This window comes from Cetorhinus maximus, chromosome 23, assembly GCF_964194155.1.
Source record: "Cetorhinus maximus chromosome 23, sCetMax3.hap1.1, whole genome shotgun sequence".
Classification (NCBI taxonomy): domain Eukaryota; kingdom Metazoa; phylum Chordata; class Chondrichthyes; order Lamniformes; family Cetorhinidae; genus Cetorhinus; species Cetorhinus maximus.
The window spans coordinates 46,326,085-46,341,805 of NC_135901.1; the positions used below are offsets into that span (position 1 = coordinate 46,326,085).

Below are 15,721 nucleotides of genomic sequence, written 5' to 3' on the forward strand. Positions count from 1 at the left end.
CCACTTCTGAGCTTATATTGACCATCAGATTCGGCATCATTTTTATTCCGCGTAATTCATTCCGCACACCTTGAAACATTAACTCTGTTTCATTCTCCAAAGATACCAGCAAATATTGCCAATCCCCAGTTGCCTGTGGAGAAGATGATGTTTGACTTTCTTGAACTGCTGCAGTCCGTGTGGTGAAGGTGCTCCCACAATGCTGTTAGGTAATGAGTTACAGGTTATTCACCCAGTGATGATGAAGGAACAGTGGTATATGTTCCAAAACAACAACAACAATTTGTGTTTATATCACGCATTTAAGGTTATGCAGTTCTCCAAGACATTTCACAGAAATGTTAGAAAACCAGGTTTGACCCTGAGCCACATCAGGCTGGTGACCAAAAGATTGGTCAAAGAGGTCAGTTTTAAGGAGTATCCTAAAGGATGCTAATGAGGTGGAGAGGTTTAGGGAGGCAATTCCAGAGCTTGGGCCTTGGAAACTGACATGATGGTAATCAGTGACACAGTGATTAAAATCAGGAATTCTCAGGAAGTCGGAATTTGAGGAGCGCAGATATCTCTGGGAGAATTGTAAGGCTGGAAGAGGCTACAGAGATAGGAATGATCATTAGCTTGGAGGAAAACAAGGATGAGCATGTGAAAATCTAGGTGTCTCTTAAATCGGTGCCTTCAAATCATCTCTATAGTTTGTGGTAAAAGTAGGGAAAATCCCAAGATATTCTGTAAGTGTATCAATGGGAAGAGGGTAACCAGGGAAAGAGTAAGGCCTATTAGGGACCAAGTGGGCAATCTGTGAGTGAAGCCAGAGGATATCGGTAGAGTGTTGAATGAATACTTCGCATCCGTCTTCACCGAAAAGAATGAGGATGAAGGTATGGAAATTGGGGAGAGAGACTGCGAGGTTCTTGAGCAAGTTGATATAGGGAGTGATAAGGTGTTGGCAGGCTTAACAGTGGACAAATCTCCAGGTCTGGATGATTTGTGTCCCAGACTGTTGAGGGAGGTAAGGGAGGAGATTGCAGGGGCTCTGACCCAAATTTCTAATTCCTCTCTGGCCACGGGGGAGGTGCCAGAGGACTGGAGAACAGCTAATGTGATTCCGCTATTTAAGAAGGGTTGTAGAGATAAGCCAGGGAACTACAGACCAGTGAGTCTCAAGGCAATGGTAGGGAAACTATTGGAGAAAATTCTGAAGGGAGAGAATCTATCTCCACTTGGAGAGGCAAGGTTTGATCAGGGATAGTCAGCATGGCTTTGTCAGAGGGAGGTCATGCCAAACAAATTTGATTGAATTTTTTGAGGAGGTGACCAGGTGTGTAGATAAGGGTAATGCAGTTGATGTAGTTTGTATGGATTTAAGCAAAACCTTTGACAAGGTCGTACATGGGAGACTTATAAAGAAGGCAAATGCACACGGGATACCGGGTAATTTGATAAGGTGGATTCAAAATTGGCTTAGTTGTAGGAGACACAGGGTGATGACAGAAGGCTGCTTTAGTGACTGGAAGCCTGTGTCCAGTGGTGAACCACAGGGGTCTGTGCTGGGTCCCCTATTATTTATCATTTATATAAATGACATAGATGACTATGTGGGGGGTAAGATTAGTAAGTTTGGGAATGACACCAAGATTGGCCGGGTGGCTATCAGTGAGGTTGAGTGTCTTAGGCTACAGGAAGTTATAGATGGGATGGTTAAATGAGCAGAAAAGTGGCAGATGGAATTTAACCCTGAAAGGTGTGAGGTGATACGCTTTGGAAGGAGTAATTTGACAAGGAAGTATTCAACGAACAGCATGACACTAGGAAGTTCTGAGGAACAAAGGGACCTTGGAGCGTGTGTCCATAGATCTCTGAAGGAGGAGCAGGTTAGTGGGGTGGTGAAAAAGGCATATGGGACACGCGCCTTTATCAATTCGAGGCATAGATTACAAAAGCAGGGAGGTCATGTTGGAGTTGTATAGAACCTTGGTGAGGTCACAGCTGGAGTACTGTGTGCAGTTCTGGTCGCCACATTCTTGGAAGGATGTGATTACACTGGAGGCAGAGGGAGGAGGTTACTGAACAAGACACAGGATGTCAGTAAACAGAATTCGAGCACATGGGATTGGAGTAATATACTGCTATGGATTGAGAATTAGTGAACAGACAGAAAACAGAGAGTAGGAATAAATGGCTCATTCTCAGGATGGCAGGCTGTTACTTGTGGGGTACGGAGAAGAGATTCCCCAGGATGTTGCCTGGGAAGAAACATTTCAAATATGAAGAGAGGTTGGATAGATTTGGGTTGTTTTCGTTGGAGCAGAGAAGACTGAGGGGCGACCTGATCGAGGTGTACAAGATTATGAAGGGCATGGACAGGGTGGTTAGGGAGCAGCTATTCCCCTTAGTTGAAGGTTCAGTCACAAGGGGGCATAAGTTCAAGATGAGGGGCAGGAGCTTTAGGGGGGATGTGAGGAAAAACCTTTTTACCCAGAGGGTGGTTACGGTCTGGAATGCGCTGCCTGGGAGGGTGGTGGAGGCAGGTTGCCTCACATCCTTTAAAAAGTACCTGAATGAGCTCTTGGCACGTCATAACATTCAAGGCTATGGGCCAAGTGCTGGTAAATGGGATTAGGTAGGTAGGTCAGGTGTTTCTCACGTGTCGGTGCAGACTCGATGGGCCGAAGGGCCTCTTCTGCACTGTGTGATTCTGTGAATGGCTGTGGGCCAAGCACTGAGCCTTGCCGTACCCCACAAGTAACAGCCTGCCATCCTGAGAATGAGCCGTTTATTCCTACTCTCTGTTTTCTGTCTGTTCACTAATTCTCAATCCATAGCAGTATATTACTCCAATCCCATGTGCTCGAATTCTGTTTACTGACACCCTGTGTCTTGTTCAGTAACCTCCTCCCTCTGCCTCTCCCACTCGTCTCTCTCTTTTTCTGGCCCTCTTGTCACATAGAATTCTCCAGCCCAGCGGGTTGTGGATGCTCCATCATTGAATATATTTCAGACTGAGATGGGGAGATTTTTGGTCTCTCAGGGAGTCGAGGGATATGGGGAGTGGGTCGGAAAGTGGAGTTGAAGCCCAAGATCAGCCACGATCGTATTGAATGGTGGAGCAGGCTCGACGGGGTGTTAGGACTTCTCTTGTTCCTATTTATTCAGTTCTTATAGAGGCCAGAGTCTTGTGTTGGCCCAGACCGGGTGGCAGGTTCCCTCCCCTGAAGGACATTAGTGAACCAGTTGGGTTTTTATGACAATCCAGCAGTTTTCACGGTCACTTTTTCCTCGTGCCGGCCCCACAAATTCCCAGATTCATTCAGCTCAATTTCACAACCTGCCTTTGTGTTTTTGTGGGCTCTCTCTCACTCCCTTTTTCCTGTTTCAAATCAATTTCACAGGGTATTAGAAGGGGAGGATTTTCATTCAGGAAACTGAAACCAAACATCACATCAGGATCTGACGGAGTCGCCCAATTTATCAAAACCTGAATATCATCGGATTTTGAACATGGAGGGAAAAAGCACCGTTCACAGTGGGGAGAAACCGTACACGTGTTCTGTGTGTGGACGAGGCTTCAGCCGATCATCTGGCCTGTCGAGACACAAGCACAGTCACACTGGGGAGAGTCCATGGAAATGTGGGGAGTGTGGGAAGGGATTCAGAACCCCATCTGAGCTGGAAACTCATCGGCGCAGTCACACTGGGGAGAGGCCGTTCACCTGCTCCGTGTCTGGGAAGGGATTCACTCATTCATCCAAACTCCTGAAACACCAGCGAGTTCACACTGGGGAGAGACCTTTCAAATGCCCAGACTGTGGGAAGTGCTATAAAAGCTCCTGGGATCTGATGTCCCATCAGCGTGTTCACACTGATGAGAGGCCATTCAGCTGCTCTCAGTGTGGGATTGGATTCAGGTGGTCATCTCAACTCACTGCACACCAGCGCACTCACACTGGGGAGAGGCCGTTCACCTGCCCTCAGTGTGGGGTAAGATTCACTGATTCCTCCACCCTGCTGACACACCAGCAAGTTCATGAGTAACGACAGTGATTGGATTTTGCTGTTAATCACATCCAGGACTGAACCGTGTGCATTGGGATCTGATTCTGCTGATGTTAATAAACTCCAGAACAGTTATAGGCTTTAATATTCTGGCTAAAAGTCAAATAAATCAGCTTTGACCGGCTTCAGCCCATCATCTGGCCTGTCGAGACACAAGTGCAGTCACTCTGGGGAGAAACTGTTGAAATATAGGGAGTGTGCAAAAGGATTCAATTACCCATCCCAGCTGGAAATTCATCGACACAGACACACTGGGGTGAGACTATTCACCTGCTCTGAGTTTGGGAAGGGATTCACTCATTCATCTCTCCTGCTGAGACACCAGAGAGTTCACACTGGGGAGAGACCGTTCACCTGCATCCAGTGTGGAAAGTGCTCTAAACTTTCTGGGGAAATTATGTCCCACCAAGATTCCAACACTGAAGAGAGACCTTTTAAATGTCCAGGCTGCGGGAAGTGTTATAAATGTTCAGGGAACTGAGGAACCATCAACGCGTTCACACTAGGAGAGACCGTTCAATTGCTCTGAGTGTGAGAAGGGATTCACTCATCATCCCACCTGTTGAGACACCAGCGAGTTCACTCTGGGGAGAGACCGTTCACCTGCTCCATGTGTGGAAAAGGATTCACTACCTCATCCCACCCACCGAGACTCCAGCGATTCACAAGTAACCACAGTGATTGGGTTTTGCTGTTAATCACATCCAGGACTGAACCATGTTCACTGGGGTCTGTTTCTGCTGATGTTAATAAACTCCAGCCCAGTTATAGAGGTTAATGTGCTGGATAAAAGTTAAATAAATCAGTTTTACATGAAATATACTGTGTGTCAAATCTTTTTGATATCTCTTAGACAAGTTAGTTCCTTTTGAAGGGCTCTCCTTGTCCCCTGTCTCCTCCGTCCTCACCTCCAACAACAAGTGTGAGGAGCTCATGGAGCTTCTTTGTCAGTAAGATTGAGACAGTCCGATCAGCTGCCTCTGCTGCTTCTCTCCCTTCCACTAGCCCACCGGGACAAACTGTCTGCAAAGATCCCCCTTGTCCTAGCCCAGAATCCACATCTTTCTCCAGTTTCTCTCCGATCTCCCTCATGCCCTCTCAATGCTCATCTTGTCGATGAGGCCCAACTTCTGCTCCATTGACCCTATTCCCACTAAACTGCGGATCACCCAACTTCTCCATGTCCACTGAGATTGTTAATGGTTCTGTCTCTTTTGGTACTGTCCCTCTCACCTTTAAATCCACAACCATCAACCATCCTAATAAAAACAATTTTGACCCCACTGTCTTTGCAAACTATCGCCCCATCCCCAATCTCCCCATCCTCTCCAAAGTCCTTGTACTTGGTGTCCCCCAAGGATCTATCCTTGGCCCCTCCTATTTCTCATCTACATGCTGCCACTCGGTGACATCATCCAAAAGCACCACAACAGTTTTCAGATATATACTAACAACACCCAGTTACATGTATAATCAGTGTCCTATTATATTAATAATCAGGATCTAATGACATGACTAATCAGTGCCTGATTACATTCATAGTCAGTGTCCTATTACATTATTAATCAGTGACCTATTACATAAAGAACCAGCATCATATTACATTAATAATCAGTGTCTTATTACGTTAATAATCAGAATCCTTTTACATTAATAGTCAACATCTAATTACATTAATAACATGATTCCAACTGCATTAATAATTAGGCTGCCTATTGCAGCAATAATCAGGATGCGAATACATTAATAATCAGAATTATTTCAATGAACTATCAGATTCCTATTGAATCAATAATCAGGGTCCAATTTCATTATAGTCATTTGCTAATTGTGTCAATAATCATGATCCGATAAGATTAATAATCAGAATGCTGTATATTGATAATCAGAGTCCAAACACATTAATAATCACCCCCACCCCCCGCACCCACCTCCTGCTCAACAATTCTCACACCCCTCAACAAATTTTAATCTGGGGTCACATGAAGATGAGTCATTAAAATGGGGTCACACTGGGAAAAATTTCGGGAAGCAATGATTTAATCCAATACCTTTCTCGACTTTAAATGCACAGATCTCATTATTTATCTCATCATTCAATGTCACATCTCCCTGTTCTATCTCCCTGACAGAAGTTATTATTCGTGTTTATCAGGTCTCGTTGTGGGTTCTTGTTTTCAATGTTGGTGTCTGTTTCACTTCATTCTTCATCCTGAAACTGTCATAGATTCTGCCATGAACCTGTACAGTACACGGCCTGTTGTCATGAAAGGAGTGGATGATACTGAGCAGCTTTGGTGGACAGTCAAGTTTTTCTAATGTCTTCTACAGTCCTGCCCTGCTGACGGAGTTGAATTCTTTAGTGAAATCTAGTAAAGTAAGGTAAAGAGGTTTATCCTGTTCCCTACACTTTTCTTGTAGCTGGCGTATGGAGAAGATCATGTCCACTGTAGATCTGCCAGCACAGAAACCGCACTGTGCTTCTGGATACACTCGCTCTGCAAGTAGATGAAGTCTTTCAAGCTTAACCCTAGTGAAGGACGTCCCTGTGATGCTGAGGAGTGAGATGTCTCTGTAGCTGTGGCAATCTCCTCTGTCACCTTTCTTTTTGAACATTGTGATCATTCTTGCATTACTCATGTCCTATGGAATGGATCCTTCCTCCCAACAGAGAAGGAGGAGGTCATGAAGGTGCGGCAGTAATAATAATGTCGGACCATCAACCTGGACATGGTTAACCGCAGAATCCAACACCTGCAGTCACTTGTAAATTCGCTTTCTGAGCAAATATCGTGACTGAGTGAATCCCTTTCCACACCCAGAGTAGGTGATCAGACTTTTCCCAGTGTGAACTCGATGGTGTGCACTGAGGACAGAAGAAGGCTGGAAACTCTTTCCACTAGAAGTGCAGCTGAATGGCTTCCCCTCAATGTGACCTCGCTGGTGTCTCAACAGACAGGACGACTGAGTGAATCTCTTCCCACACATGGAGCAGGTGAATGGCCTCTCCCCAGTGTGAACACGTTTGTGTGCACTGAGATTAAATGGAGATGTGAACCTCTTTCCACAGGAAGTGCAGCTGAATGGTCGGTCCTCAGAGTGAATTTGCTGGTGTAACATGAATCTGACTGACCAAGTGAATCTCTTCCCACACACAGAGCAGGTGAATGGTCTCTCTTCAGTGTGAATTCGCTGGTGTAAAATGAGGCTGCCTGACTGGGTGAATCCCTTCCCACACACCGAACAGGTGAATGGCCTCTCTTCAGTGTGAATTCGCTGGTGTGTCAGCACATTGGATGACTGAGTGAATCTCTTCCCACACATAGAGCAGTTGAATGGTCTCTCCTCAGTGTGAATTCGCTGGTGTATCATGAGGCTGGATGACTGAGTGAATCCCTTCCCACACATGGAACAGGTGAATGGCCTCTCCCCTGTGTGAATGCGTTGATGGTTTCTCAACAGGGATGGATAATTGAATCCCTTCCCACAGTCCCCACATTTCCACAGTTTCTCCATGGTGCCAGTGTCCTTTAGTTTCTCCAGTTTGGACAATCAATTAAAGCCTTGTCCACACACAAAACACATGCACGGTTTTTCCCTGCTGTTAATGATGTGATGTTTCTTCAGGCTGTGTAACTGGTTAAAACGTTTTCCACAGTCAATTCACTCCAATGTGCGTATGTGTCTTGTTGCCTTTCCAGTCACACTGATGTTTGAAATATTTTCCCTCCGACAGAATAGACAAACAGTTCTCCTTACACATTCAAAGGCTGATTCAGGTCCTGATGAATTGAGTGTTTCTGTCAGATGTGGATGTCATGTTTGGCTTGAGTTTCCTGTCTGCAAATCCTCCCCTTCAAATTACCCTGTAAAATGTGTTTACAAAAGTCATCACAGGCTATAAATTCTGAAAAAACAATTCTAATTTTCATCCAACATTTCTCCTCCTTTGCTCCCCCAAAGCTGTCCCACACACTATTGCTTCTCCTGTGCTGAAATCCAAACACATCACACCATCGCATCCATTTATTTTCTCCACTCCGAGATTGTTCCCTCTCTCTACTGTAGCTGGGTTCAGTTCTCCAGCCCCTGTGTGAAGAGTGAGAATAAAATCAAATAATCAATAATTTCTCTGATGAAGAGTCACACGGACTCAAAACAATAACTTTGTCCTTCTCTCCACAGAAGCTGTCAGACCTGTTGAGTTTTTCCAGCATTTTTGTTTTTGTGTCAGGTTTCCAGCATCTGCAGTATTTTGATTGAATCAATCATTTCTCCCCTGGTCACTGGGACCATGAAGCCCCGCCCACTCTCTGTTGCGTCACCAAGACAACCGCGCATGCTCCCTGATCCCCGCTGGAACAAGATGGCGGCCGCTAACCTGGGCCTGCTCCCGGGTAAAAGCCTCGGAGCTGCAGGATTTTATTGGGGTTTGCGGGTGTGAATGAACCCTCCGCCCCCTCGCCGGTTCCTCTGGAACAAATCGCGGGCCTGGAAGGATTGACCTGAGTTGACCAATCAAGTTTCAGGTTTTTCAAGATCATTCATTGCCCTTTTTCCATGTTGCTGTTAATTAAAGATACCGAGATTGATCCCCTCACTCTGCATCCATTTGTGATATTTAGACGAACAAACTCTCACCCTGCTGCACATTCATTGTTTAAAAGGGCAGCTGTTCTGTTTGTGGTACTGTGGGGTGATGTCTGTTGGCTGAAGCCTTTTAAAATCTCATTCTTCTCTTCAATTCTCTCCGTAGGGGTTTGTTCTGTTGTTAATTACACCCAGGATAGAAGTATGGTAGAGGCCGATGCAATTTATTGTATGTTATTGTATAATTTTATATCTTGACTTTAAAGCTGCAATTACCATCGGATCAGAAAAATTTATTTGATATGTAATTACGTCCTCCCACCCAGCATTCAATGCGGTACAGAATCTGCCCTATCCAGAGCGCCAGGGCCTTACGCATGCGCAGTGCGGAGTCTGATTCGCACCTGCGCATTGTGGGCTCTTAACTGAGCATGCGCAGTGCTGTCCTGTGACTGGAGCCGCAGAGAGTGGTGAGGAAATGGCGACTGGAGCAGAATAACAGAGTTAGTGGGTGTGGGGGAGGAATGGAGCCAGCGGAGTGGGCAGGGAGGTTTTATAAACACTTGGTGCAGCCCGCAGAGCCTTAATAAGAAACTACAGGCCCCGCGTTTGCAGCGAACAGACCGGAAATGTCTGGGTCTCTCCCTCTGCTCGGCCCGGGGGCGCGGCTGTGCAGCATGGCGCATGCGCGGTCATCCTGGTCCAGGTAGCAGGAGGAGACAATGTTGTGAATTTCTATCCTGGACTGACAGGGATGGATTTTGGAAACTCCTTTTACAGGGGGTTACAAGGGGAGGATTTACACACAGCAAACTCAAACCAGGAGAAATATTTCTCAATTTCTGTCCTGGACTGATAGTGATTGATTGTTTTATAATCTTTTCATAGGATATCACATGGGAATGATTTGCAGACGGGAAACTCAAACCAAACATCAGATCAAGATCTGAAAGGCTCACTCGATTCATCGGCCTTTGAGAGTAAGTAATGAGTTTCAGGCCATTATCACTCATTGTGTAAAATTTTTGCTCACACCCCTCCTGTAAATCTTGCTTCATAACTTAAATCTGTGTCCCATAACCCTTTTATGATCAGATAATGTGAACAGCTTTTCTTTAATTACCTCATGTAAACCAATCATAAACTTGTATACCTCTATCAAATTTCCCCTCAATCTACTTTGCTCCAAGGAGAACAACACCAGTTTTTCCAAACTAACCTAAAATCCTTCACCCGTTGAACAACTCTGGTAAGTCTCCTCTTAAGGACCCTCACATCCTTCATAATGTGTGGTGATCAGTGGTTTACACAAACCCAGATGTTCTGTGTCCATGTCTGTGATGTCATCACACATCGATAATTACACTGTGACATCAGCACACATCGATAATTACACTGTGACATCAGCACACGCCGACAATTGCGCGGTGACATCACCCCGCTCCCAGTGTATTTCCTCAACTGGGAGATTTTTCTCTGACTTCAGTGCTTCTGATATCTTTCCAGCTACAGCCTCCGGCAGGAGTTTCCAAAGCTGAAAAGAGTTAAATTGTTTCACATGTGAGTAGTTTTGACAAGTCATCTACAATTTGGAGCTTTTAGTCCTCTGTTATCTGTGTGAGGTCCGACAGCTCTGTGGCTGGTGTGACTCCTTTATTGTGGATCTGATTCTGTGTCCATCCATTGCTCTGTTTCACCTCTGCCCTCCCTGATCACCTCTCTGCTGTTGTCTAACTTTCTCTGTCTCTAATAGTGGGTGTATTTTAGCTCTGTTTAGCATTTTAGGGTTACTTCTACCAACTGCTGCCTTGACCATGTGCTGCTGGCTTACCAATTATAGCTTCCCACCATGTCTTTCATAGTCAGGAGTTGTTTTTCCTGTGCTATAGTCCATCTCACTTCTACCCCTGAGCTTATATTGATGATCAGATTCTGCATCATTTTTATTCCCTGTAGTTCATTCTGCACCCCTGAAATGTTAACTCTGTTTCTCTCTCCACAGATACTTCCTGACTTGCTGAGTATTTCCAGCATTTTCTCTTTTTATTTCAGATTTCCAGCAGCTGCAGTATTTTGCTATTATTTTATTGGCAGGCAAAGTTACTGAGTTGGAAATAGGCGGTCTTAGCGATATGTAGTCAGAAGCTCAGCTTAGGGTGAACTAAGGTAACACTAAGGTTGTGAACAGTCTGGCTCAGCCTCAAAGTTGTCAGAGAGATTGATGGCATTGATGGTTAGGGAGTGGAGTTTGTAGCAGGGACTGAAGACAATGGCTTCAATCTTCCCAATATTTAAATGGAGGAAATTTCTGTTCATCCAACACTGGATGTTAAACAAGTCAGGATGGTGTGTGACTTGGAGGGGAACTTGGAGGTGATGGTGTTCACATACATCTACCCTGGTCTTTCTAGGGGATGGAGGGTGAGGGTTTGGGAGATGTTGGTAGAATTGCAGATGCATAAAATCCCTTTCCTTCACCCCCTGCCTCTCCCATCTCCCTCTCTATTTCCCCCAGTAGATGCTGGTGTTTTGTATAGTCCCTGACCAGTTGGCAGGTTCCCTTCCCTGAAGGACATTAGTGAACCAGTTGGGTTTTTATAACAATCCAGCAGTTTTCATGGTCACTTTTTCCTGGTACTGGCCCCACAAATTACCAGATTCATTCACCTCAATTTCACAACCTGTTTTTGTGTTATTGTGGTTTCTCTCTCATTCACTTTTGTCTATTTAAACTATTTCCCCAGGATTTTCAATTGTGAAACCCAACATTTCATCAGAATCTGACGGTGTCGCACAATTAGTCGTAACCTGAATTTCATCGGATTTTGAACATGGAAGGAAAAAGCACCGTTCACCGTGGGGAGAAACCGTACACGTGTTCTGTGTGTGGACGAGGCTTCAGCCGATTATCTGACCTGTCAAAACATAAATGCAGTTACAGTGGGGAGAAACCATGGAAATGTGGAGACTGTGGGAAAGGATTCAATTATCCATCCAGGCTGGAAACTCACCAGCGCACACACACTGGGGAGAGGCCTTTCACTTGTTCTGTATGTGAGAAAGGATTTGTTAATTCATCCACCCTCCTGAGACACCAGCTCATTCACACTGAAGAGAGGCCGTTCACCTGCTCCGAGTGTGGAAAGGGATTCACTCGGGCATCCAACCTGCTGAGACACCAGCGAATTCATTCTGGGGGGATGCCATTTACCTGCTCCGAGTGTGGGAAGGGATTCATTCAGTTATCCTACCTGCTGACACACCAGAGAGTTCACACTGGTGAGAGGCCATTTACCTGCTCCGAGTGTGGGAAGGCATTCACTCAGTTATCCAACCTGCTGACACACCAGCGAGTTCACACTGGTGAGAGGCCATTTACCTGCTCCGAGTGTGGGAAGGGATTCAGTCATTCATCCCACCTGTTGACACACCAGAGAGTTCACTCTGGGGAGAGACCATTCACCCGCTCCGAGTGTGGGAAGAGATTCACTCGGTCGTCAAACCTGCTGATACACCAGAGAGTTCACTCTGGAGAGAGGCCGTTCACCTGCTCCGAGTGTGGGAAGCGATTCACTCAGTTATCCAACCTGCTGACACACCTGCGAGTTCACACTGGGGAGAGACCATTTATCTGCTCCGAGTGTGAGAAGGGATTCGTTAATTTATCTGATCTGTTGAGACACCAGCGAATTCACACTGTGGAGAGACAGTTCACCTGCTCCCACTGTGGGAAGGGCTTCACACAGTCATCCCACTTGCTGAGACATCAGCGAATTCATACTGGAGAGAGGCCGTTCATCTGTCCTGTATGTGGGAAGGGATTCACTGCGTCCTCTGACCTCCTGAAGCACCAGCGAATTCACACTGAGAGAGGCCATTCAGCTGCTCCTGGTGTGGGAAGGGATTCACCTGGTCATCCCAACTGATGAGACACCAGCGAGTTCACAAATAACGAACAGGATGTTGCTGTTAATCACATCCAGGACTGAACCTTGTTCATTGGAGTCTGTTTCTGCTGATGTTAATAAACTCTAGCCCAGTTATTGGGGCTAATATTCAGGATAAGGACAAATAAAATATATTTGTGTTAAATATAGCATATTGAGTTTTGTTTATATCTCTAACACAAGTTAGTTTCTCTGGAAGGGCTCTCCTTCTCCCCTCCATCCTCACCTCTAACAGCAAGTGTGAGGAGCTCATGGAGCTTCTTTGTCACTAAGATTGAGACAATCCGATCAGTTGCCTCTGCTGCTTCCCTCCCTTCCACTAGCCCACCGGGACAAACTGTCTCTAAAATGTTCCACCTTGTCCAAGCCGTGAACCCACATCTTTCATTAGCTTCTCTCCCATCTCCCTTCCTGCCCTCTCAGTGCTCATCTTGTCCATGAGACCCACCTCCTGCTCCATCGACCCTATTCCCACTAAACTGCTGATTACCCAACTTCCCCATGTTCACTGATATTGTTCACAGTTCTCTCCGTTCTGGTACTATCCCTCTCTCCTTCAAATCATCACCCTTTCCTCAAAAAACAATTACTTAACTCTACTGTCCTTGCAAAGTATTGACCCATCTTCAACCCCCAGTTCCTCTCTGAACTCCTGAAAAGTGTTCACACCTCCCAAATCCATCTCTATCTTTCCCAGAACTCCCTGCTTGAATCCATCCAATCAGGTTTCTGTCCTGCCACTGTACTGAAACAGCTAAGATCAAAGCCACCAATGACACCCTATGTGACAGTGGCAAAGGGAAACTATCCCTTCTCGACCTGCTTTGACAAGGTTGACCACACCATTCGGCTCCAACACCTCTCCACTGTCGTCCAGCTGGGTGGGGCTGTTCTCTCCTAGTTCCATTCTTCTCTATCTAATCATAGTCAGAGAATCACTTGGAATGTCTTCCCTTCCCACTCCCACAGTTACCTCTGGTGTCCTCAGAGGATCCAGCCTTGGCTTCCATTTATTTCTCAGCAACATTCTCCCCACAGCGACATCATCTGAAAACACAGTGTCAGTTATCACGTGTACACTGATAGTGCCCAACTCTACCTCACCACCACCTCTCTCCACTTCTCCACTTTTGTTAAATTATCAGACTGTTTGTGGATGTGCAGAAATTTTCTCCAATTAAATTTTGGGAAGATTGAAGCTATTGTTTTCATTCCTGAGCTACCAACTCCATTCTTTATCCTATTTCTATCAGGTCATCTCTCAGCCTTCTCTTTTCTAGAGAATAGAGCTTCAGGCTGTTTAGCCTTTCCTGGCGATTATAATGTATCCATTCCTGTAACATTTGTGAATGAACTTTTATGTCCCTGGCCCTTGCAACGCCTGACAGCAGTTTCGAGTCTGTATGACCCTTCTTCAGAGGGCGTCTCTATTGGACAGAGCGGTTTCTGGGCCGCAGAGAATTGTGGGATTTTGAAAATGGGAGAAGAAAGCACCGTTCACAGTGTTCTACATGTGGATGAGGTTTCAGCCGATCATCTGGCCTGGTCAAAACGTAAATGCAGTCACAACTGAAAGCAGCTGTGCAAATGTTGACACTGGGAAGGGATTCATTTACCCATCGAAATTGGAAACTCATCAGAGCATTCACACTGGGGAGAGGCCATTGACCTGCTTAAAGTGTCAGAAGGGATTCACTCCATTATCCCACCTGCAGACACGCCAGCGAGTTCTCACTGGGGAGAGGTCATTCATCTGTGCTGTGTGGAAAGAGATTCATTAATTTATCCAACCTGATTGCACATCAAAGAGAGCTTTCAAATTTCAGGACTGTGGGAAGTGCTTTACAAATTCTCAGGAACTTGAACGACCACCAGCAAAGTATTCATACTGATGAGAGACCGTTCAGATGCCTTCTTTATGGGACTGGGTTCAGGCAATCATCCCACCTCTCTCTACACAAGTGCTCTCACACTGGGGAGAGGCTGTACACCTGCACCAAGTGTGGCAATATACGCATTCAGTCATCCCACCTGCCGAGACACCAACGAGTTCACAACGAACTACAGTGATTGGATTTTGCTGTTATTAATGTACAAGAATGAACTATACCCATTGGGGTCTGCTTCAGCTGATGTTAATAAACTCCGGCCCAGTTATAAGTTTAATATTCTGGATAAAGGTCAAATAAATCAACATTCTGTCAAACACAGAGGATGTTGAATTTTTAAAAACATCTCTAACACAAGTTAGTCCTTGTTTCGGACTCTCCCTCTCCCCTGTCTCCTGCATCCACACCTCCAACAAGTGTGAGGAGCTCATGGAGCTTCTTTGTCACTAAGATTGAGACAATCTTGAGAAAATTGAGATCAGCTGCCTCTCCTGCTTCTCTCCCTCCCACGAGTACATCCTTGACGCCGACATCCTTGCAATTCTTATCCAATCTCCGACCACTCTTCTGTCTCCAAATTCATGCTCACCTCCCAAATCCATGCACAATGGTCCTGCAACTTAGGGGTAAAATGACATTGTGAAAGGATTGTTTACCGGCTGAATTGTGACGTTCTTACTGACAAGACAGAGTTTAAATGTTCTGTGTATGGGAAGAAAAAATAATTGTTCACACCGCCTACTGAGACTCCGGTGAGTTTACATCTAAATGTCGGGGGTTTTACTGCAGTTATTTACACCCGGGACAGTATTATGGCAGAGGACCCATGCACTTTGTTTGTCATACCAATTGACTGAATAATTTTGTATATTGGTCTTGGGCTTCGTTCGTCATCAGATCACAAAACAGAATTTTCTATTCAAAAAAACGAACTCTCAATGGCAGCCTCGTTACCCAGCATTCAATAGGGGCCAGAATGTGCCCTATCCTCACAGAAGGAGCTCCCTACACATGCGTATTACGATGTGTGTTTGGAGCATGCGCAGTGTGGCCCATTTCATGAGCATGCGCAGTGCTGGTCTGTGACTGAAGCTGCTCAAAGAGGGTGAGTGAATGTCGAGTGGAACAAACTAACAGAGTTAGTGGGTGTGTGAGGAGGAATGGAGCCAGCGGAGTGGGCAGAGAGGCTTCATAAAGACACAGTGAAGGCCGCAAACCCCAAATAACAAGGTACAAGTCTTG

At 45.6% G+C, this 15,721-nt stretch overlaps 2 protein-coding genes and 1 pseudogene across 2 annotated transcripts in view; 1 reads left to right on the forward strand and 2 right to left on the reverse strand.

The window, feature by feature from the left end:
• The window catches only part of LOC144698525 (uncharacterized), an 82,651-nt gene that overhangs the window by 46,936 nt on the left and 19,994 nt on the right, over positions 1–15,721 (forward strand). The window contains exon 4 of the mRNA XM_078570460.1: positions 11,763–12,440. Coding sequence (XP_078426586.1) covers positions 11,763–12,440 — 678 coding nt within the window. The remainder of the gene's footprint in view (positions 1–11,762; positions 12,441–15,721) is intronic.
• The window catches only part of LOC144698293 (uncharacterized), a 118,974-nt gene that overhangs the window by 29,557 nt on the left and 73,696 nt on the right, over positions 1–15,721 (reverse strand). The gene's annotated exons all lie outside the window — the stretch shown is intronic.
• Positions 6,814–15,721, reverse strand: part of LOC144698526 (uncharacterized) — a 37,347-nt pseudogene continuing 28,439 nt past the window's right edge.